Source organism: Otolemur garnettii, unplaced genomic scaffold (genome assembly GCF_000181295.1).
Source record: "Otolemur garnettii isolate 467f Iridium unplaced genomic scaffold, OtoGar3 scaffold00023, whole genome shotgun sequence".
Lineage (NCBI taxonomy): Eukaryota > Metazoa > Chordata > Mammalia > Primates > Galagidae > Otolemur > Otolemur garnettii.
This window is the reverse complement of record NW_003852418.1, coordinates 5,355,090-5,378,481: the sequence shown is the minus strand read 5'-3', so window position 1 is coordinate 5,378,481 and position 23,392 is coordinate 5,355,090. Positions and strand designations below refer to the sequence as shown.

The window sequence follows — 23,392 nt, the reverse complement described above, 5'->3', positions numbered from 1 at the left end:
CCACTATATAGAGTCTGTTGCAAAGGGGTATGGGATGGGGCCACAGGTCAAGGTACCACGAGCAAGAACATTGACCCAGCAGAGGGGCAGTCACACCATTCTCCATGCTCTTTGACAAGGTACAGGGGGAATCAAGTCCATTTCCTGAGCACCCTCACATCCAAACTATGAGGCATAAGATCTGTCCAGCAGCTCCCCATGTTACATAACAACATGTCCTGTCTTCTAGAGTAGGGGGCAATCCTGGTAGATCAGATCTCACGATCCTGCCCAGGTCCTCTGGCTCTAAGCTCTGGCCCCTCTGAGAGTCTTCTGCACACTGGTGATGTGACGTTAGTGATTCCCATCATCATTCGGAGTCACGGTTCTCCTGTTTGTAAAATGGAGAGAGTAATGGATACAGCGGTGGGTCTGCAGATTAAATAAGACCATATGGATAACGCATGTCAGGCTACAGCAGGCTTAGGAACGGTTGGGAGGAAAGAATGAAAAAGGAAGAGAGGGAAAAAGAGAGAAAAGGGAATGAGGAAGGAGGAAGAAGGGGGAAGGAAGCTTTCTTTAAAGAAGTAGGCATTGTCGCTTAGGCTGTCCCCCGTAAGCTGCAGGCCCTTCTTGTGGTAAGCTGCCTCATCTGGGAGCATTTTCTGGTTGCCAACTTGCCGGCTCCTATAGCATCATTACATTTCCTTGGCTCAGAGTAGCAGTTTGGAAAAGATATGTGTGTCTCTCTCCCACACAGCCACTGAGGGATACTCACGTGGCCACACGCACAGCAGAATACACACATAGTCACAAGTCACAAGCTCCCCCAGACCTCCAGACGCACAAAGCACTCACGCACACACATCCAGGTATGGTACAGAGAAAAGGGGCTGTATCATCCCAAGACTCTAGCAAAATAGATTTTAAAATCCATCAGACCTGGGGCTCTGGTCCTGCCTGCACGTGTAATTCTTTGTAATTCTCATGGACTAAATACACTTGCTGGGCTTTGGCCCCGATGGCTGATGTATTCATTTATTAAAGTCATATTTTACAGTTCTGAAATTGACTTTCCACTCCGTGGTCAACACAGACATTTTCTCTTTCTTATTAGTGGTCTTTCTGACACCAGGCCTGTGGCAGGGCCTGGGGCAAGAACCTCTTTCTGCAACTCCCCTGCCCTACTCCTGCCTCCTCTCAGGGAAGCAGGGCTTTATTTTTATTTATTTTTAACGGAAAAATATTAATTGTGTGTATTTACGGGCTACAGGGTGATGTTTTCATCTATGTACATATGACAGAAAGATTTAATCAAGCTAAGTAGCATATGCAGCCCTGTACCAACTTTTCCTTTCTTTTCTTTTTATGGTGAGAAGATTAAAAAGTTTATTTTTTCAGCAATTTTGAAATGATAGTTCCCTGAAAATAAAGGACTCACCCAGCTTTGACTCAACTGGACTTGAAACTCAGTCCCAGTCCTCGGATTTCCCCTGGTGTCTTGGCATTCTGTAGGTTTAGTAACTTCATACACAAATTCAAGGGGGCTCAGGAAGCTTCACACGATGGGGAGCCCACTCTACCACGCTTGGAGTTTCACCCCATCTTGCCTCTCGCCCCCCACCCCTTCACACTGAGCAATAAATCCACCTCCTTGTCTCACAGATTGTTTTTGAATTGATGTGGGAAAGAGGGTTTCTCTTAATTTTACCCTAAACCATCCCTCTCCACATAAATACATATGCCCCTCTTCCTAAGAGGAGTTTAAACAAGCAAACCTTTTTCACTCTTTTTTTTTTTTTTTTTTTTTGGAGTTTTTGGCCGGGGCTGGGTTTGAACCCGCCACCTCTCGCATAGGGGGCCGGCACCTTACTCCTTTGAGCCACAGGCACTGCCCTACTGTTTTCACTCTTTTAAACCATTCTATTTAAGAGAATGTTTGCAGCCTTTTGGCCTGTTCGCCATAACATATTCTCTGCTTGTGGACTCCAAAGGTGAGGATAAAACGCCAGGTCCCTTAAACTATGGACCGACATTTCCACACCCTCCTCCAAATATGGATACAACCCACTTTTTCAAAGGGTTGGGTTTAAGTATCTCTCAGCTTCTTTTGGGAAATACTTCTTGGCTTTACCCAATTTCTTGTATGCAGGGAGAGATTTGCTCTCTCTCCTGTAAGCCCCGTCTCCTCACAGCTGGCACCAGCAGGTCTCTAAGGAAGCTCTTGGGGATAGAGCATGGGCAGTTGATGGGAGGTCCACATGGCAGCCTGGGAGTTGAAGAGTGTCTGTGGAGATGCTGGAATTCCCAGCCTGGGCTCTGTGTCCTGCTTCTAGCACTTGGGATCTCTGCTTTCATGTACTGACATGGAACACTGCCCTGTGGCAGCTCCTCTATCCCGTCCTGCCTTCCCTGCCCCTGCAGACCTGGTGAGGGAGACAGGGGAAGGTGCCAGAGTAGACGCCAGACTTCTTAAGTCATTACTCTGGCTTTTCTCCTATTTCCTGACTTTCATTTCTCAAGGGCCTTGGTTGGTGAGTGTGCTTAACTCAGAGATGGGGATGACCATCCTTCCTCTCTTCAGAACACCTGGGTGGGTCTTTCTATCTCAGCAGATCCTGGCATCACCCTATCCCCATGTGGTGTCTGCAGTAACTGGAGTTTGCTAGCTTCTGGGTGGGAGCTTCCTGGGACCAGGACCCTCACATCAGAAGCACATTGATCATCTCTACCCAAGGCTGCAGGCGTCTTCTGAGATGCCTTCTAATCATCCTCAGTGTCTTTCAAATAAATCGCATTTACAGATTATTACCATTTCTATCTCATTATTTTATGAATTACTTGCTGGAGTCACTTCTCTCTCCTTCCTTTCTTTCTTTCTTTCTTTCTTTCTTTCTTTCTCTCTTTCTCTCTTTCTCTCTTTCTCTCTCTCTCTTTCTCTCTTTCTTTCGCCACCCTAGGTAGAGTGCCATGGCATCATAGCTCACAGCAACCCCCAACTCTTAGACTTAAGTGATTTTCTTGCCTCAGCCTCCAGAGTAGCTGGGACTACAGGCTCCTACCACAACACCTGGCTATTTTTTGGTTGCAGTTGTGGATTACTTACTGAAAACAATAATTAATTCTAGTTGTTTGGCAGGCGTGGGCTGGATTCGAACCCGCGAGCTCCGGTGTATGTGGCTAGCACCCTTGGCCACTGAATTACAGGCATTGAGTTCATTTCTCAATTTTTCTTTTGGAGAATTTATTCATTTATTTTATTCTGTGGATTCTCATGAGTCTTTTGTGCCAAAACAAAAAAGAATAGTTTTCTGTAAGCTACCTTATGTATTACAGATATTATTCTCAGCTTGTCATTTGACTTTTAATTTTGTCTCAGACTTCTGTTGATTCATACAAAGTGTATTTTGACATCATATTCATTAAGAAAGTGTTGTATAACTTTTAAGAAATGTATTCTTTAGACCTTATCATTAATTTCTAGTTGTAGTGAATTTGCTTAGGAAATATGTTGACCCAAACCTATGCCATTTTTTCTTTGGGGAATTTATTAATGTTTCACTGTGGTCTAGTGTATGATTGTTTTCACTGAGTAATCCACAAGCATTTGAATATTTGAATAAGAGTTCCATTCTTTTCTAATATTTATTAACATGTGTTTAGTAAATACATTATTGTTTATTTTTATATTATATATGGGGTGGCCATTAAGTTCATGTGCAATTTAAAACAGTGTGGAACTTAAAAATTGTACATCAACCTTATGGCCATCTTGTACATATTTACTTTCTCCTATTTGACTAGTCAAAAAGGTTAAGAGATGGGGTAAGGTCTTCAAGTACTATTTCATTTTTTCATCAATTTTTTTTTAAGTCTCATGACTCATATTTTTTTAAGTGACCATTTTAGTCCACTTAATGTTTTTAAAGTTTTTCCTTTTGGATACAGTTCCACTTAAAAGCTTTCACATTATTTTTGCAAAAACTTTTTTCTGTTTATTTCCTTACTATGTCTTTGTTCAAGCTATTATTTTTAAGGTTACTGGGTCCTTCTGCTTCAGGTATTTATCTTATAGCATGCAATTACTCTTTGATTATTTAGGTGGTCTGAGAGCTTTTTTTCTGTTTTAACCCATTTATATTTATTGTCACAACAGAAATACTTTTCTTTTGTCATTTTTTATTACACAGTTTGAATGTTTTTATGCTGTTTCTTTTTAAATGCATTTACTGTGCACATTTTTTTAAAACACTTTTTATTGTGGACTTTGCTTTTTGTTTCCTTTGAATTATTACAAATACATTTATAATTAGGCACATAGTTCTTTATAGAGAAGCCTTCTATTGACTTCTCTCTGCAGGAGGAGGAAGCCATCACACTTTTGTATTTGCAAGCTTTTCCCTTACCCCTCTGCACAATTTTGTTTGCTAAGTTTCTCTGAAGACTATTATCTCAGTAAATTGATCTTCCAGAGTGGTTGTCATGCTGGTGTTGCACCTGTATGCTTGGTGCAATTGTCATCTCTGAGTCACTTCACATAATTCCCAGAAAGCTACGTGCCATCTCACAATAGATCTTAACAGGTGTGGAAGCTGCCTCCTCACAGCCATTGCTACCCTGCCACTGGCTCCCTGCTCATTTGTTATAGCTATTGGAGCCTTGACACCACTGATAGCATTGACCTTTGAATCCACTCATCTGGAATGACCACACAGATCATAAAAAGATTTCACATGGAGGGTTTCCTATTGGTCTCATCATCCAACTTTGCATTCACCCACAGACTTGACCTGAGGAGTACAAGAAGGAGAGAGAGGGTCTATTTGGAGACTGTCAGGTGGTAGAGATGAAAAATGATGATGGTTTGATCCAGGGTAGCAGCACTGATGTCCACCTGGCACTGAGCTACATAAATGACTGCTTCCTATGGTGCCTCCTGAGAGCAGAGATGGAGAAATAGGGGAAAATTTGAGAAATGCTAACAAGGTAGAACCACAAAGAAAATAAAGGTGAAGAGTGAGGAAGAAGGGGAAGCCCAGGCACATGCTCAGGTCTTCAGCGTGGGTGACTGGATGGGTCACAGTGCCACCTTCCAAGTCCCCTATTGAAGGAAGGAAGACCCACTGGGCAATGGAGGAGAATATTCGAGAGGGCAGGTGCTCAGATGTGTTGCATACAGATCGCATTTGAGACACTGATGTGATGTCTAGGTGGAAGTACAGAGCTGCGAGCTGGATAAGTGAGATTGATGTTCTTCTGGGAGATGTTGGGTGCAGAGCCAGGCTTGGGAGTTCTCAGTGAGTTGGTAGCCATTAAAGGAAGTGTATACAGTGAAAAGAGGAGCAGAGGAGGCCCACATCTGAAGGGATGATGCAGAAAGAGAATGACCTACACTATTATGGCAGAATAGTTTCAGATATATGAGAAGAATCACAAGAGTGAAGTGTCATCGGAACCTCTGAGCCCAAATAGAGGGAGGACCCAGCAGGGGAGGGAGAAGCTATGAACATAGATGATTATAGAAGAATGATCAGGCAGTGAAAAAAATTATATAGTAAACACCTGGGAAGAATGTATCATGTGTCACACATTGCTGTAGGTGCATTAACTTCCTTAATGAGAAAAATTACTCAAACAGGTAGATATTGTAACTACAGATTCAGAAACTAAGGCATGGCTCAGTAAGGTCATTTGCCCAAGGTCACACACTGGTAAGTGACAGAGCCAGGACTTGAACCCAGGCCCTCTGATTCAGAGCTTAATCCCTACCCTATCTTCTCAAAGTAACATAAGGATTGAGAAATATCTACTGGATTTAGCCATTAGGAGATTATTAGTATCTGCCATGAAAGTGATTTGGGGGAAGTATTGGAGACAGAATCCAGACTATAGTTGGGTGAAGGTTTACAATGGGAAGTAAGGAAGTATCTGGAATGAGAGAGGATAAAACTACTGAGAATTTTAAGTGTTCCTGAAATACAACTGGAAGGTGCTAGGGAAGTACCTCCGGCTGAGGGTTGTTTTTAAAGACTAGAAGAAGCTGCTGACACATGTCAAGGTCAGGGCTAAAAAGGAGGGATTGGAGATACAGGGTAGGGAAAGACAACTGAGATGAACTGGAGCTCCAGCTCATGTCAGGGTTGGGAGCTTTGGTCTTCCTTGCAGAGGAGGGGCAGGGGCACTGTTCATGTACGTTAGGTGTGGGGAAGAGGATAGGAGCCACCCCTCTCTTGCCTCTTGAAAACGTAGGATTCTTCCTGCATTGTGTGGGCAGATGTTGAAAGGAGAACATTTGTATGGGATGCAGGAGTGAAAAGGCAGGTTTTTTACAGGCCTGTCAAGGTAGAATAAAGGTACAAAGGAATTGGGGTTGGGAGAGAGCCTACTATGGGTGATTAGCTGCCATGCGGCAGAACCTGGGCTTTTTGGACAGGCAGAGAGGTCCAGACCACCCCATGGACCTGAGGAGCAGGTTAAAGAGAAGGAAGTTGGGAGGGGACTGTGGGAGTAGGAGATTGTCCTAGAGAAGGGAAGTGGAATTTCTACGTTCTGGAGAAGGGAAGAACAAAACTAAAGGTGTGGCTAAAGTAGCCCGGAGGAGATGGCCCTTGGCATTAGACAAGACAAATGTGTTGGCCATGATGTCCACACAGAGTTTTGTCTCTCCTCAGTGAAGATGGAGGTTGGGTAGTGAGGGAAGCTATTCACTGAATTAATTTTTTACAGGAATAAGCAGTTTGGGTGGGAATCAGAGTGGAGAGTTAAGAGGACTTGACTTGTTGCCCTTTTTATTCCAATAGGTAGGTTAACACTTATTTTGAGAGCTGTCGCTGAGCAATTCAGATGGAATATGTTCCTTGGAATGAAGAATCAAATCAGGGTAAACCCTCTTTGGGTTATGATAGCTTCCAAGGTCCTCTTGTTTGCATAAGAAAGTCGGGTTTTAGAAGTAGTTCTCTGTACTTTAGTTGAAATCACCGTGAGAAAGATGTAGGTTGGGGTCTCCGGGACACTTCTGGGTTGTTTTTTCCGGCATCTAAGTGTTATTTCTGAAATCCATTAAAAATGTTCAACACAACTGACTCTTCTTTTGCTAGTCACCAAAGTGAAGACTTGACTTTTTTTTAACCTTGTTTTAAAAATCCCGGTTCATTGACAGGGTAGCCTGCTGTCTCTTTGGTTGGTTCTGAGAGAAAACTGAAACGTAAAGGGTTGGGGGCTGGGCAGCATCTATGATGAATGCCTACAACTGCATTCATGTGACCTTGACTCCCACTCTGTGTTACAGGTGATATTTGAATCCGTCTCTTTGAAGGGGCACCCTGGCTACATCGCCGTGGACGAGGTCCGGGTCCTCGCTCATCCTTGCAGTAAGTCTGTCCCCTTCTCCCAGCCTAGCCTTGATCTGTGCCATCCTGGGTAGCGTGGAGGCTGCCATCCCCCTATTCATTCAGCTCACAAACATCTCTCTCTGTCTCTGTCTCGCTCAATCCTTCAAAAATGCTTACATACTCATCGCAATCAGTCCTGAATAAATCCATAATTTTGCTGGCCTGTTCAACAGGCAGCACCTCCAGGAATTTGCAGAGAGTGGCAAAACATCTTCGTTTGAATCTCTCTCCATTATTAAGGGAGTCTAAAGTCCTGATTGTTTATTAGTGGGATTCAGACCACTGAAGTGGAAGAATTAGAGGGCTTTGGATAGAATCTTGTGCAATTGTCTTAAAAAAGAAAGAACACCACCAAAACATGAGCAAATTAGCACGCTGTTCACTCACAGGGAAAAGTACCCCAAAGCTATTAATTCTTTAAAAATAATTTTAAATATGCTCATCAGCTCTGTGCAGGCATAGAGGGAGATTTCTCATAGCGGTTAGTACTCATGGTATAGTGTCAAGAGTCCTTAAAGGCGAACCACTCCTCTGTCCACATCCATTTCTTTGTTGTATTTAATCTCAGATACTTGAGTGTGTTTCAGCAGGGAGCTGTGGTTCCTTGGTTGGCTGAATCTCAGAGAGGCAAGTCCTGGGTGCAAGTAGTTGAGATGATGTCATACCTAGTGATGTTTGGTGGAGGGGAGGATATGCATGTAGATTATGGTAGCCCTTGGGAGAGGGAGGTGGGTCGCCAGCCCCACATGTCTGTGAGTGTTCTGTGGATTGGATATTCCCATTAGTTTCTTGACAGCCACTGGTTCTAGGAGACTGTAATGGGGTTCTCTCCACTCTCCCGTATGTCTGTGAATCATGCTACGGGCTATGGTGCAGATTGTGGCTGCCTAAAGAGAACACACATGCCCGCTTCTCCTTATTTTGGGACTGTTCTCATTTCAGCCCTACCCATGTTGCTGTCATTGAAACAACTTTCCACTTCTGTTGCAGTGAATTCATCAGACCCTTAAACATCACTTCTGTCCTTCTGCCTGGCACTAGAAGGCCATTGTCTGACTCACTGTCTCAGAGCACCTTCTCTGGAGGAGTTTAGGACAAGTCCCAAAGTTCTAGACAGTATTTTGGGAATCTGCATTTGGGTCCTGTACAAGAAGGGGCCCTCCTTCCCAGGAACCAGCCAGCATTTCAGGAATGCTGAGATCCTACTAAACTCTTCATTATTCAGCTTAAGGTTTAACCCCACTCCCCCCCATTTCTGGTTAACTCTTTGGACCTTTTAGAACTTCCCAGGTGGCTCTGTCCATTCAGTCATCTGTAGGAAATGTCTTTGTTGAACCAGACTGTGTGGAAAGAGGATCTCAGCAATCCCCCAGCTCTATAGGGCTTACAGTGGATATGCAGATGAGTTGCCCTCACCAGGATTAAGTCTCCCCTTTCTTTAACTCCTGTGAGAATGATCTTTGGCCTAAACCATGTTGGGAGATGTCTGTTCTACCTGTGGTCCATTGAACTATACACTCAGTGCTGCATGGCCACTAGTTTTGAGGCAGTCTCTCTGAAACCAGCCTATCTTCCTCTAGCCCTGCAGACATCCTGTCCTCATAGTGCATGCTCACCCTTGCTGCATCTGCCTGGGTTTCTACATCTTACCTTATGTTTATGTTTGATGCTTGGATTTGGTCTTTCTGGTAGGTGATACTTAGCTCTTCCCAGGAGAAAAATGCAAGGCTATCTCTCCCTAGATCTCAGACCTCTCTACTTGAATTAGAATTTTCACCTTCACCATGACACATGACCTTGACACCTTTTATTCCAGCCTCATCCACCTTCAAGGCTAGATTGATAGAAACTCTGTCTTACCTAAAAGCACTAAGCATGGTTTGCCATCACGGTCAGATGCTTCCTCCTTTCTGAAAAGTCTCCTTCTGATACATCTCCATGGGAAGAGAGTTCTCTGGAAGGCATTCAGATGCTTCTTCACCCCCAAAGTCTCATGGTTCCTCTTGGAATGTTCCTGTCCCTGGGGCTACTCCTGAATTTAAGATTCTTCTGACAAACTCATCCAACCCCTGCTGAGATTGTGGATTGCACACTTATGGAACTGCTGAGAACCAGTTACCCAACAGATGGGCCGTGGGATATAACTCAGGAAGGCGTGACACTGGCCTTATTCCTGCATAATGTGTTTCTTCTGAGTTCACTCTCAATGTTTAGGCCACTTAGGCATAGCCTTTCCAGAAACTATAATGTGAAGACCCTAAAGAGTGGCTGGAATTGGAAAAGATTCCATTTAACTATATATACAAATACTGGCCATATATGTAGTCATCTGAGGTCTATCCACAGCTCATGAATCATGAGGAGTTGAATAGAACATAGCAAAGGCCCCTTCCTAAGGACCAGTGCTCAGTTCATGCCTAGTGTAGGTTTTTATTCATCCTTTCCTCTCTCAAGTAAATAATTGGACCATCAGCTATATGTTAAGAACTTTGCTGGGCATAATTGATACTTAAGTGCCTAAAAAGGTTTAGGTCCTTGTCCTCATAGCATTTGCTTAGCAGGAAGGCCAGAAAAAGGGATGTCAATAAATAAAGAATTAGCATGAAATAAGTAACTAATAACTGTAGATCGTGAAAAGTACGATCACTATGATAGAAGTGATTGTCTGAGATGTAGGAGGGCTTCTTCGATACAGTGGTCAGAGGGCATGTCTTTAAAGATGTGATCTGAGATTCAAATTATAGAAAGGAACTCACTGTAGAGGGGTTTGGGGAGGGGCATTCTAGACAGAAGAAACAGCAGGTGCAGAGGTCCCACCATGGTAGTCAGTTTGATACTGCCTGTGTGTCCAGAGCATACAAAGTGCAGGAGAGAGTGGTCAGGGCAAATCCTGGTTGGGTAAGCCAGGGCCTTGGGCCTTGTGATGAGCAGTTTGGGTGTTAATATAAGTGCAGGGAGGCCACACTGGAGGGATTTTTGCTGGGGAAGGACCACTTGGGCTGCTCTGTGGAAAATGAGTTGAAAGGCCATAGGGAAGAAGTCAGGAGACACAGGAGGAAGAACATTCTGGAACCATGTAAGAGATGGTGGTGGTGGTCTAAACCATGTCCAGAGCCTCTGCTTCATTCTAGTATAGGAATGAGTAAGACAGATTCATTCTCTATCCTCAGGGGCTGAAAACAGAACAACTAATGAGGTGATTATCTGACATAAAACAAATGGTGTATTAGTTTACTGGGGCTGCCATGATAAAATACTGCAGATTTCAGGCTTATGCAAGGTGGTGCATGTCTGGGGAGACCTGAGCATGCTGCCTTCCAAGGTGCCGGCCATGGACCCTTAGGGTTACTGGGGTCTGGGGTTGAGGTGGGGATTTCCTATCATGAAACTATCTGGTGACTTCTGAACTGCCCTCAGACCAGAAGTGCTTCCCCTCAACCCCCAGCCCTGCATTCATGGCTTCACTCATAGATTATTTAAAATTTAACTACATTGAAATATATGCATTCCCTTTATGTCGTTAGGCTTTCAAAGTCTCCTTGTCTGTCCTCCAAAACATTCGTTCTATTAACGTATGGTCAGAATTTATCAGGAAGTGATTCTTTTAAATATTCCAGAAGCCCCAGGGGGTGTCTGATGGATCTGCCCTCAGTCCTGGATCAACTGGGGCTGGAGTTGTGGTTTCCAAAACAGTGACCAAAAGACAGGAGTGGTATTCAAGGAAAATTATTTTCTTTTCCAACCTGGAACCTCTTGCGTGTATTTTATAGTCCATTTAATATTTTTGTGTTATTTTAAAAGAGTTCTAGCCATAGTTACACTTTGCTGCTATTTCTCAGTGTTAGCCGTTAACGGGGCCACTGCAGTTATAGCTACGTATGATAACTGTCAGCACGCTTTCCCACTCAGCTTCAAAATTTCTAGCTCTTAAGTTGACTTTTAGAATTTTTATAAACTCTTTTTTTCCTCTCCTTCCCAACCTTGTCGGGCCGTGTCCCTCAGCCCACATGCAGAGCGTCTGCAGAGCACATCTCTGAGGTCTGTACTGAACTTTCTCCTCCATGGGGTGGCTTCCTGCTGGGTACTGTCAGGTTTAAAGAGCAAAATAAAGGATACAATAATATGTCTTCAGATACTGCACTGACATCTGCAAGAGTCTAAATGTCACCAACATCAAGGCATTTGGCCCCAGATGCACGATGGGTTTTCTGTTAACCTTATTCAGTGGGATCCCATTCTGGGGAGCTGTATCTCAGAAGGGGGTGAGTGGGGGTGCTTAACACCATGAGCTGGTGGCCAGCTTGGGCACTGAGGTCAACTGTGTTTGGCTTAAGGTGGGCGAGTTGAAGCTGGTGGGGTATTTTCTCTCTGAAAGCAACAGATGCTGGGGGAAATGGGGACAGTTAAGGGAGAATATGAGTAAAGGTTTCTGGTGTGAGGGCACAGGAGGCGGGAGGAGGGTCTGAGTGGCCAGGAGCCCAGAGGAGAGGACCAAACAGTTCCTCAGTACAAGTGTGCTCCCCTGGGATGGATATCTGGGTGAGCCAGGGATGTCCTTGAGCCCCAAAGAACAGAGACGAGGGTAAGGGCATGTGGCAGGAATCCTGGTGGGAAAGAGCATGGTGCAGAGAAGTTTCTGTGCTGGGAACAGCCACCTGGGATAGCATTCACGTGACCTCCACAGCACACTGCTCTGGGGGGATTGGCACTGGATATAGGGGGCTACATGGGGCAAGACTGGCTGGTGCAAATTGTTCCAAATGACTTCCCTAAGAGCTACCTATCAGAGACCACAAACAGATAGAGCCTGCCTGCCTGGAAAATACTAAGAGTTTGAAGAAGAGGTTGCATATCCAATCTGGATTTCTTACTTGCCCTGAGAAAAGCACACATACAGGACCTCCTCCAGCTGCTGGATTGAAGAAGCACCTGTCCCCTGTCCGTGGGGCACAGGGTTTCTCTCCAGGTCCTCCAAATCCCCACCACTCCTTAGCGCCTTGCTCCAGCACCAGGCTGCCATCAGCTACCATTTATTATTGTGCGTACAGTGATGCTTTTTTTACACAGAGAAATCTTTATTTTACTCAAGTCTCTACCAAAATGGAAACATAAAAGATGGGGGCAAGGAGGGTGGGGGCTTTGTTCCGTTTTATGACTGTATGTCTTTATTCATTTGCCTAGCTTGTAGGACTCTTATAGGTGTGTGCGTTGTACATTTGTGCAGTGAGTGGCCAGTGTTGCCCTAGAATATTAACAGTAGGAAACGCTAAACATCTAAATTCTCTACTCCTGAAGCTAGAAGGGAGGGAGGAAGAAACAGGAAAGATGGAAGAAGTTGTGGAGAGCAGTCAGAAGCAAGCAGGGCCATGAATCCGGAGAAGATTTAGTGCTAATTGCACATGTTCCAGAGGTTAAACCATTTTCCCTGCGTCCCAAAGAACATTTCTTTGTAAAAACCAGCACAGTTTCCCAGCACTGGAGTGGAGGAGGCTCTGCGGCTGGACATTCCCTTCCCCTATAAACCCGTGGCATAAACAGAGTTACACAGTTCACTCTATTCCCACTTCCAGGATTGACTTGAACTTGATGGTTCCAAAAATAACTTTACAAAATTATACAGGAGAGCAGAAAGGAAACCATTTCAGACAATCAATGCAGCACGACATTCGTCAGGTTGACTGGATGCAGGAGTCGGAAGCTCTGAGGAGCCCGCGGGGAGTGGTCTGCCCTGGGCCTTGCACCCTTGACTGGGGTGGGGCCTCCACGGTAACAGTGAGCCATCTCTTGAGCTGTTATTGTTTGTTTGAAATCCTGAGCAGTGAGCGTGTGTCTTTTCACAGCAAGTCTGCCGAGTCACGCCACAGTTCTCGGCTTTTGCTGAGCTTTCTAGATGGTAACATAGTTTGGTAGGCAAGATAGTTCAAAGCCAGGAGTAATAGGAACAAAAAAAAAGGATCACTGTGGTGAACTATTTGGGAGCAACGACAGGAGGCCACCAGTGGTCAGCACAGCCCTGCCTGGAGGCCCTTTCTCAGAGGTGCATCTCTGGGTACCCTCTTCATTCCCAACGTCCAGGAGGCAAGAGAATGTGCTAGCTAGATACTGGGTTTGGAGCTAAGGCGGAGCTGGACTGAATTCTGTTTCTGTCTCTCACTGATGTGGGGTGACTCTGGGCACATTAAATTTCTTGAACCTTCATTTCTTCTATATCTCTAAAATGATAATCTACTTCATAGGATGTCTTGAAGTTCAATTAGATAAAACATGCAAAACACATTTGTCATAGTGTCTGGCATTGTAGGAGCTCTCCATAAACGATATAATAATTATTATTATTATTTGGCTCCCTCTGGAGAGATGGCCAAAGGCCTTTGTTGAACCTCCTTGACCCTCTCCTAACTCTCCCTTTTGTCCCATTCTGGGGTATTGTGTGCCCAGTTCATCACTGGCTTGGTTGGTGGTGGGAGGGGCCCGTCGCCGTGCCTCAGGGAAGAGCTTGTTCTTTAGACATAGGTTATCAGCCCATGGAGAGCTCACATGGGTGGGAACCTGTGTCCACAAACAAGGAAAGACGTGACCCTGAGTTACCCAACACGAGCGTGTGCTGAATCCTAGGGCTGACCGTTCGCAGACACCTTGGATTCCCTTTGAAAGTCCTCTCACTGTCTTGCCCAGTCCCCACAGTCACGGCTTCCCTCACGCTCAGGAGCCACCACTTCAAGTTGAGACTCTGGGGTCTTGTGACTTTGGGCAAGTTTCTTGAGTTCTCTGTAAAATAGAGATGATGCTCTAGCACAGAGGTCCTCAAACTTTTGAAACAGGGGGCCAGTTTACTGTCCGTCAGACCGTTGGAGGGCCGGACTATAGTTTAAAAGGACAGGCAGCGGCTAAGCAGGACAGGCAGAAGTAGCAGAAACACCCGGCAGGCTAGATAAATGTCCTGGGCAGGCCACATGTGGCCCGCGGGCTGTAGTTTGAGGACGCCTACAGTCTAACATCTGCACTGGGTTGAGCAAATCACCACAAATACGCACTGCCCAGGGTACGATCATGGAGCAGGTATTTCCGAGTGGGAGCTGCTGGCTCTCCTTCCTCGGCTCTTCATCCTCCTTATCTTCATCACCAGCATCATCACCAAGGCCAGGGTGCAAGTCTCAGACCCAGAGCTGCTTCCCTTCCACTGTCCTTTTTCTGCTTGTTCAGGCCATAGGGAAGCATCCTCTATGGTGAATATCTGACCCTCTTTCCCCAGTTGTCCTTCTTCCCAACTTTCAGTGTCATGGTTCTGCCTCTCATCCAGGGCCGGCCCCAGAAGCAATGGCTAATTAGGGTGTACTCTAGGGAGGCTTGTGCTGATTCTCCAGGAAGAGGAACTTTGAGGGTCTCAGAGAACCAGGTTCATGTCTCGGCTTCCCCAGCGTCCAGGTATCTGATTGTGCCAAACTTTGTAACCCCTCAGAGCCTTAATTTTCTGATCTGCAGAATGGGTGCACAGCCCTCCCTCAGGGTTTTTGTGAGATGCCGCAGGTCACACCTGCAGAACAACGTGCTGCCCATAATGAGCAGTCAGGTGACTGTACTAGCCAGCCCCTTCCCAAGCACCAACCCACCCTGCTCCCTGCCCAGCTCGAGCGGCTGTCCATTGAGAGGGAAGGGACACAGGCTGCTGGATGCCATCCTCATGTGTTGTTTGGTTTTCTCTTAGGAAAAGCACCTCATTTTCTGCGACTCCAAAATGTGGAGGTGAACGTGGGGCAGAATGCCACATTTCAGTGCACTGCCGGTGGGAAGTGGTCTCAGCATGACAAACTGTGGCTGCAGGTAAGAACGGGAGAAGCCCTTGCTCACCCTGCGCATCCCCTAGTTGGGGCAGGAAGTCTGTGCTGGGATGAAGGATTTGCTGGCAAGGGGAAGGGATACTTTTCAAGTCCCTCTGCTCCTTGGGTGATGCTCGGTGTCTATGATCTTGCTAAATTGTAACTGTAATTCTATCAGGGTGGCATCCGTATATACACTTGACAGACGTGAAAATGAACCCAGAATCTAAAAGTTCCAGAACTAGAATTTGTGACTATGACCTTTCCCACCTACCCTCTAATAGACTTTGTCTTTTAAATCTGGATTACTAAAGCTACGGCCAAATGAATATTTCAGGTTCTGGGTATGTGGTGTCATAAAATCTTGATTGGAAGGTTCTTAGCTATCTGTGGCTCACTAGTCCAGCTGGGTAAAATGAGAGCCACTCTTGAATGAAATTTGTCACTAAAATGGGCAACTTGTCTGGTCTCTGGCTAAAGATCTCATCAGTAAAATACCTCAGGAAAATGTCTTAAGCTTGTTTTCTTGATATTTCTGCTCATTGGTGCTACTTCCCAAGCAAGATCAGAAAGGACCTCTTTGGGTGGGAGTTAGAGACAGAGCCAGCTGTCTGGCACCTGTCAAGTGTAATACAAATACCAAATTCTGGGGCAGCACAGATGTTAATGATATGTTGTTCAGTGTGGTAGCCATGAACCCCATGTAGAGGTGGCTATATACCATTTAACAATATTTCTGTTGTTTTGGGTGGATACCCAGTAGTGGGATTGCTGGATGGAAGAGTAGGTCTATTTTTAGTCCTTTGAGAATCTCCATACTGTTTTCCACGGGGGTTGTACTACTTTGCAGTCCCGCCAACAGTGCATAAGCTTTCCCTTCTCTCTGCATCCATGCCAGCATCTGTTGTTTCTGGACTTTTTCATCATGGCCATCCTGACAGGGGTCAGGTGGTATTTCACTGTGGTTTTCATTTGCATTTCCCTGATGATTAGTGATGTTGAACGTCTTTTCATATGTTTTCTTGGCCACTTGTCTATGAGGAATAGAAAAATAAACACCACCTGTTCTCACTAATAAGTGAGAGCTAAATAATGGGTACACAGGGGCACAAAGAGATATAGAGGATACTGAAAACTCAGGAGGGGGAGGACAGGAGGAGGGTGGGGGATAACAACTTGCCTGTTAGTTACAATGAACACTATGCAGTGAAGACACCCCGAAAGCCCCGACTGCAGCATTTTATAGTATATCCATGTAACAAAACTACTCATACCCCTTCATATTTTCCAATAAAATTAATATTGCTGAAACGTTTTATTGAGGCAGCATTGAGATGCAATATATCCAATCTGATAAGCTTTGCTGTTTATGTTTCTACGTGAAACCATTACTACAATCAGGATAGTGACCACAGGCAGCACACTCAGTGTTTCCCTGTCCCCATTTGTGTCCCCTTCATCTGCCTTCCTCAGTCCTGTCTGTCAAGGGAACCACTGATCCGCTTTCTGACACTATGTATGAGTTTGCATGTTCTAGAATTTTCTATAAATGGGCTCATGGAGAACATATTCTTCTTTCACTCAGCCTAATTATCCTGATGTTTATATTGTTGTGTATAAAAATATTTGTTTATTACTTTTGCTAAGAAATTCATTCAAGGCATATATAGAACATGATTTGATTATCCATTCACCTGTTGATAGGCACCTGTTGGCTTGTTTCCAGTTTCTGGCTATTACAAAGAACTTGTGAGCAGTCATGTGCCAGTCTTCCTATAGACTTGATCTTTTATATCTCTTGGGTAAACATCCAGGTGTGTAATAGCTGGGTCATCTGGTAGTTGTATGTTTACATTTTTTTCTTTCTTTTTTTTTTTCTTGAGACAGAGTTTCACTATGTCGTCCTTGCCTCACAGCCCACAACAACCTCAAACTCTTGGGCTCAAGAAATTCTCTTGCCTCAGCCTCCCAAATAGCCAGGACCACAGGCACCCACCACAAAGCCCAGCTATTTTTTTGTTGCAGTTGTCACAGTTGTTTTAGCTGGCCCGGGCTGGGTTTGAACCTGCCAGCCTCAGTGTATGTGGCCAGCATCGTAACCACTGTGCCACAGGCACCGAGCCTATGTTTAAATTTTTATAAAACAATAAGCTGGTTTCAGAAATGGATGTAACATTACGCATTCCCCACCAACAGTCTACAGATGTTCTAGTGGCTCCACAGCCTCACCAGCAGTCTATAGGCTAGTCTTTTCAATTGTATCCATTGAATGGACATGTGACGCCCCCCATTGTGGTTCTAATTTTCATTTCCCTGATGATGAATGATGCTGAACGTATTTCCATGTGCTCATTTGCGCAGCCGTCTCTCTACACACATTGATGAGAGTTTACACTTCTGTCTTGAATTCAAACCCATTTCCTGCCCTTGGAAAATCCCTGCACAGAAATAGCCCATCTAAGGGCTACAAGTTCTTCCTTGCTACTTAGCTGAATATCAGAATGAAAACAGTAGCGATGGCTGCCCCTCTTGCTTCCCTGGGCGTCTTACAGACCATGAGAGAGCCTAATAAACTCCCACCTGCCTCTCCAGGCTTCAGTAGCGCTATTTACTCTCTTCATTATAATTACTATTGGGTGGTATTAGGCTGCCAAGAAGCTTTGTCATTTTGATGGCTTCGCCTTGGCTGGGTCATGAGAATGAGGCAGGACGATCACAGTATTTCCAGTGACTTTATTTGCGTCTTCCGATTCTTTTATGATTGTTATTGCTGGAGTTCTGAGTTGCACACCCTGAGCCTTGGGGCTGTCAGTGGTAGGACATTAAAGCAGAACATAATAGAAGTTTGGAAGGAATAGACGCACTTGGTGCGGGGCTCTTGCATTTATCTACTTTTCGATGTAAACCCAATCTTACTTCATGGAACGTTTTTCAGGCAGCTTACAATGGGACGTAAAACATGACAAGATAGTATAAATTAAAGGTGAAGAAACACCCGATAGGTGGGAGAGAATGCGCTGGAGCTGGTATTAATGCTAACTGCATTTCCACACACCTGCTCCTTACGGGTGGGTCACAGGCAGGGCCCACAGCACCGTAGCTGCCTAGGGGGATAAAGAAAACCTGTCAGATACACAGTTCCCAATGTCGGCGAGATAAACACACACCAGTTGCTCAGGAAAATTCCAACTGTTGTTCACACAGAGGCCAGACAGGAATTGTTCCCCGGAGTCCTCATAAAGAAAGCACCGTGTGATGTAATGAACAGCGTTTCCCGCCGCAGCCTTATTGAGGGCACACAAGTGAGTTTCACGGGCCTGTTTCACATAATGATGCTCGATGGAAAAGCAGTTTCGGAAGGGGGTGAGGGAGGAGGGGCGAGATAGGCAACGTGATACGGCAGAGGCCCCAGCTCTCTGCTGATCCATCTCCATCCTGGGGTTCTCGTAACTGGTCTGGTGAGTGAATAGATTCAATAATTATTTCTCCAAGGAAAGCTCCCCATGGCTCGGCGCCTATAGCTCAACCGGCTAAGGCGCCAGCCACGTACACCTAAGGTGGCGGGTTCGAATCCCCAGCCCGGGCCCGCCAAAACAACAATGATGGCTACAACCAAAAAATGGCCAGGCGTTGTGGCGGGCGCCTGTAGTCCCCAGCTACTTGGGAGGCTGAGGCAGGAGACTCGCTTGAGCCCAGGAGTTGGAGGTTGCTGTGAGCTGTGAGGCCATGGCACTCTACCCAGGGGGATAGCTTGAGGCTCCGTCTCAAAAAAAAAAAAAAAAAAAAAGCTCCCTAAATAGTGTCTCTCTTAGATACATCTCAGAAAATATTGGGAGGTAGACAGTGTATGTTCCGTGTTATCTGGGAGATGCCTGTGCGGCTAGTTGGGTACATCCTTATACTCAACAGTGTGGCTGGATAGCTGGAAGAAGCTTGTGTTAGGTTTCTCCAGAGAAGCAAGAGACTTAGCATGAGGAACTGGCTCAGAGATTATGGAGGCCGAGAAGACCTATGCTCTGCTGTCTACAAGCTGGAAAACACCAGGGGTGCAATTCAGTTCAAGTCCAAAGCCCTGAGAGTTGGGTTAGACAGTGGTTTCAGTCCCCATCCAAAGGCAGAAGACCAATGTCCCACCTCAAGCAGGCAGGCAGGATGCAAAAGGGGTAACATCCCCCTCCTTGACTTTTTTGTTCTCTTCCTCCAAAGATTGGAATGAGGACCCTATACTTTACTGAGTCCACTCATTCAAATGCTAATCTGCCCCAGAGATACCATCTCAGTGTTTGATCAAATTGTGTTTAATCTAGGCACGCTGTTGCAGTCAGTTTGACATATAAAGTTAACCATCACACAGGTTAACATCTTTCTACAAGCTAGGAGATACCTGTCAAGAGACCAGCCATTCAGGGGATGACTGTGGGGTGATCTGGGACAGGTCACACAGTCGCAGATTGTCTCAGGGGACATGGCTTTGGATCTGTTCCAGCACCCTGAGAGCAGCTGGTGGACTCACCAACATTCTATCCCATATAACAGGGCTGGGGCGACTTAGCCTGAGAGGTCCCAAAGCCAGGGGAACAGACATCCTGGCCAAAAGATTCTTCGAAAGACATCTCCAGCAGAACTAGCTTTCCAACAATGTTAGCTCTGCACTGTGGCTTCCAAGATAAGTTCAGGGACTTCAGTAAGTCACAAAAAGTGGTACCTTTTTCATCAGTCAGTTTTAAGTCAGGGAGATAAAGCTTTGTTTCCAGAATGGTGGCTGCGTCGGGCCTTTCTCTCTGACAGTAGTTCATGGACTCACAGTGTGATAAACCCCTGTCGCTTACGTGGTGGAGAATGCCTGTCTGTGTAGGACTTCACAGCTTGTTGTTCTTTAAGGGGCTTCAGATTGTAACAGTTTTAATAAGTTAAAAAGTTAGGTGGCCTGTGTCCCCATTTTCCTTCCTCCTGGAAACTTCACATGTCTTTAGGAGCCCCCGTCTGCCAGGGCGGGCTGTCAGGAATTATAGTGAAAAGTCTATGTCAGAGTCATTGGATGGGGCCTATGCACTTAGCTGAGCCTGGGCCAGTTCTGGCATCAGAGCAAAGGATGATAAAAGGTCAGTAGGAAAAAGTCACAAGAAAGTTTGTCTTGGGATCGTTTCTCCTTGGGGTGAAGAGTAGAATTCCATGGTCTATGATGGAAGGACCTCATTCGTAACTTGCTTGTTCCTTATATGACACAAGGAAGCCAAAACTTGAGATTCTAAAAATTTTTCAGAATAGTGGGATGTCTAGTAAGCAAAGTGCTCTGCCATTTGGGGGGAGCCCTTTTAAAAAAATATATTCAGGGTGCGACTAGGTAAGACTCGACGGACAGAATTAAGAGGATAGCACAGTGAAAATGTAAATAGGAACGTCTCTTCTGCAGGATAATTAGACAATTGATATCTAAAGCCTTAAAGGTGCATATTTTTAATGAGTAACAGTACTTATGGGAATTTGCCTATACCTGGACAGAGCATAAATATCCAGCAATAAAGGCTGATTAGGTACGTGATGGAATGGAGTCATTAAATATCAGATTATAGAAGTACGATACATCTCATGACATCTTCATGGTATGTAATTAAGTGAAAAGAATCAATTATAAAATATTAACATACATATATGTACACACACAAATATGTACTCATATAAATACATATATAGTAACTATACACTTGTAGATACATCCACCTATAAATGTATGTACGTGCAACATTATGAAACACATATCAGGACACTTAATAATTGTGATAAAAGATTATGTTTTTTAATTTTCATCTCAATTCTTTTCTGTTTCATTCGAAACACTTTGAAATAAATTGTATGTAAAACCAGCGCATTGTGCCCCATGATTGCATTCATGTACACAGCTATGATTTAATAAAAAGAAATACTTTGAAATATAGAAAACTAATATGAAAAGAAAAAATAGCGTTAATGATTTTTTTTAAGTCACTTTTTCCTAGCTACAGAATATTCTAAGGATGGTAGGAATCCTTGACTGGGTTTGGGATAACTAAGTCCAACAGGAATGCGGGCCCCTCGGTGAGGATGCCGATGTCTCCAGTGCCCCTATCATCACCATCACATATGTTTAGAAATATTTCGTGTGTGTCCTTCTCAAAGAGGAGAGTGGCTGGGGCTCCACCCTAGAACTTCTTGGGGACCCCAGAGTACACCCTGTCAGCCCCACTGTGGAACTGACTTCCAGGCTTCTCTACGAAGGATTTGCTCCACTGGGAGTTTGTACAGCAAGTACCATTTAAAGAGTCTCACAAATGAGGCCATGTGTCCAAACGCCCTGCACAGATCTCTGTCAGGGCAGTGTATGTATTTAGGCAAATCACATGCCTGGGACTGGGAGCAGATGCCTGCCCTGAGAGACCATCTGCTGGACAGCAGCCTCACAGGGCTGATGCAAAAAGGAGATGTGTCAGTTCTCCCTGCGGCTGACTCTTCCAGTAAACATGTCCCCACCTCTCCGCACGGCTGCTGCTGGCTCCCAGTGCTGTGAGTGTTCTCGGGACCAGCTCCTCCTCCTACCTCCTCCTGTCTGCATCTGAAGCATCTCTCCCACGTGGGATTTCTGTTGAAAACCTAGTGACCACATTACAACTAAACAATGATGATAAAGGAATGGTAATACACATAGTAGCTGATGTTTATTGACTGCGTACACACATGATATATTCAATTCTTATAACTAGTGTTTCAGATAGATGTTATCGTCGCCCCATTTTATAGATGAGGAGACTGAGCCTTTGAGGGTAAATGACATCCTAAGAGTTGCACAGTAAGCAGCAGAGGCAGGATGTGGACATGGTTCTGTCGAGTATTCTTCAGTCCTGTGCTCATCCCTTCTGTGCCTGCCTCTTAGACCTGTCACCTCAGGTCACCACTCCAGCTGCCTTCTTATTCCACAAACAAATTTGTGTCTGGGTATGGTGGCTCACACTTATAATCCCAATGCTCTGGGAGGCCAAAGCAGGTGAATACCTTGAGCTGAGGAATTTGAGGCCTGCCTGAGCAAGAGTAGGACCCATATCTCCTATAAAAATAGAAAAAAATAGCCAAGGATTATAGTGGGCACTTGTAGTGCCAGCTATTTGGGAGGCCAAGGCAGGAGGATCTCTCAAATCCAAGAGTTTGAGGTTGCTGTGAGCTAGGCTAACAAGCGGGCACTCTAGCCTAGGGCAATGGAGTGAGACTTAGTCTCCAAAAAAAGAAAAAATTAACAAGAACAATTTTTTTAGCACATATTTAGACACCTCTAATTTGTTGACTGCTGTACTAGATACTTAAATATATTTGAATTTCTCAAATCTATACATGAGATCAATGAAATAAAAATGCCTTTGGAATTTTTTTAAATTGTCAACCTTCTCATTTTTCTTATCCCTTTCTTAGCCATATTTCTTAAACATGATGTCTCCACTTGCAATGTGGCTTTCTTTAAGGCCTGGCTCATCCAAGAAGTGGCTCTTATAAATGTCATCATTGTTCTCTTTGTTGCTGTAGCCAAAGGATGTTTAGCAAGTCTTACACTTGGCTTCTCTTTCTGCATTTGAAAATCTTTCTTCTTTCTCGGTTCTATGACACCCTCTGTCAACAAATATGAAGGCTCTACGAGATTTTACTTTATTTGCAGGCTAACAGGGTAGACTGCCACAGTTTCATAGATACTGGCAGAAGACACAAGACTCTTGGATCAGAGACAAAGGACTTTTTTATTCACCGCACAGGAAGGTTCATAAGCTTCATATTATAGTCAGCTTCACTTGTCCCCTTCCTCAAACCCTCCTCCATGCACCACGGGAATGATGTCGGGTGGATCAAAGTCTATGTTTGCAGACGGTAGCTCTGTCATAGCTGAGTAAACCCCTACTTAAAACCTCCTCCATTTTTCATTAGTAGCTTCACTGAGATATAATTTACAAACCATACAATTCAGTAGAATCAATGATTTTTGTACTTTTGTGGGGTTGTGGGTCCGTAATCACATGTTCTATCTTCTCTGCTAGTTTTCACCTATAAGTTAACACTAGATCAACAAACAACTCCTTTGGGGCAACCCAGTGGATGGAATCTAAGTGGGCAGATCTTAAATTCTGTACCTACATCTTCAGAAAAGGCTGCATTTTCTCAGATGTATCTGCTCCTAATGCATGTGCCTGG

At 44.8% G+C, this 23,392-nt stretch overlaps 1 protein-coding gene across 1 annotated transcript in view; it reads left to right on the top strand.

Moving 5' to 3' along the window:
• PTPRT (protein tyrosine phosphatase, receptor type T) overlaps nucleotides 1-23,392 on the top strand; it is a 762,820-nt gene that overhangs the window by 81,021 nt on the left and 658,407 nt on the right. Inside the window, exons 3-4 of the mRNA XM_012803799.1 lie at nucleotides 7,268-7,349; nucleotides 15,076-15,191. Coding sequence (XP_012659253.1) covers nucleotides 7,268-7,349; nucleotides 15,076-15,191 — 198 coding nt within the window. The remainder of the gene's footprint in view (nucleotides 1-7,267; nucleotides 7,350-15,075; nucleotides 15,192-23,392) is intronic.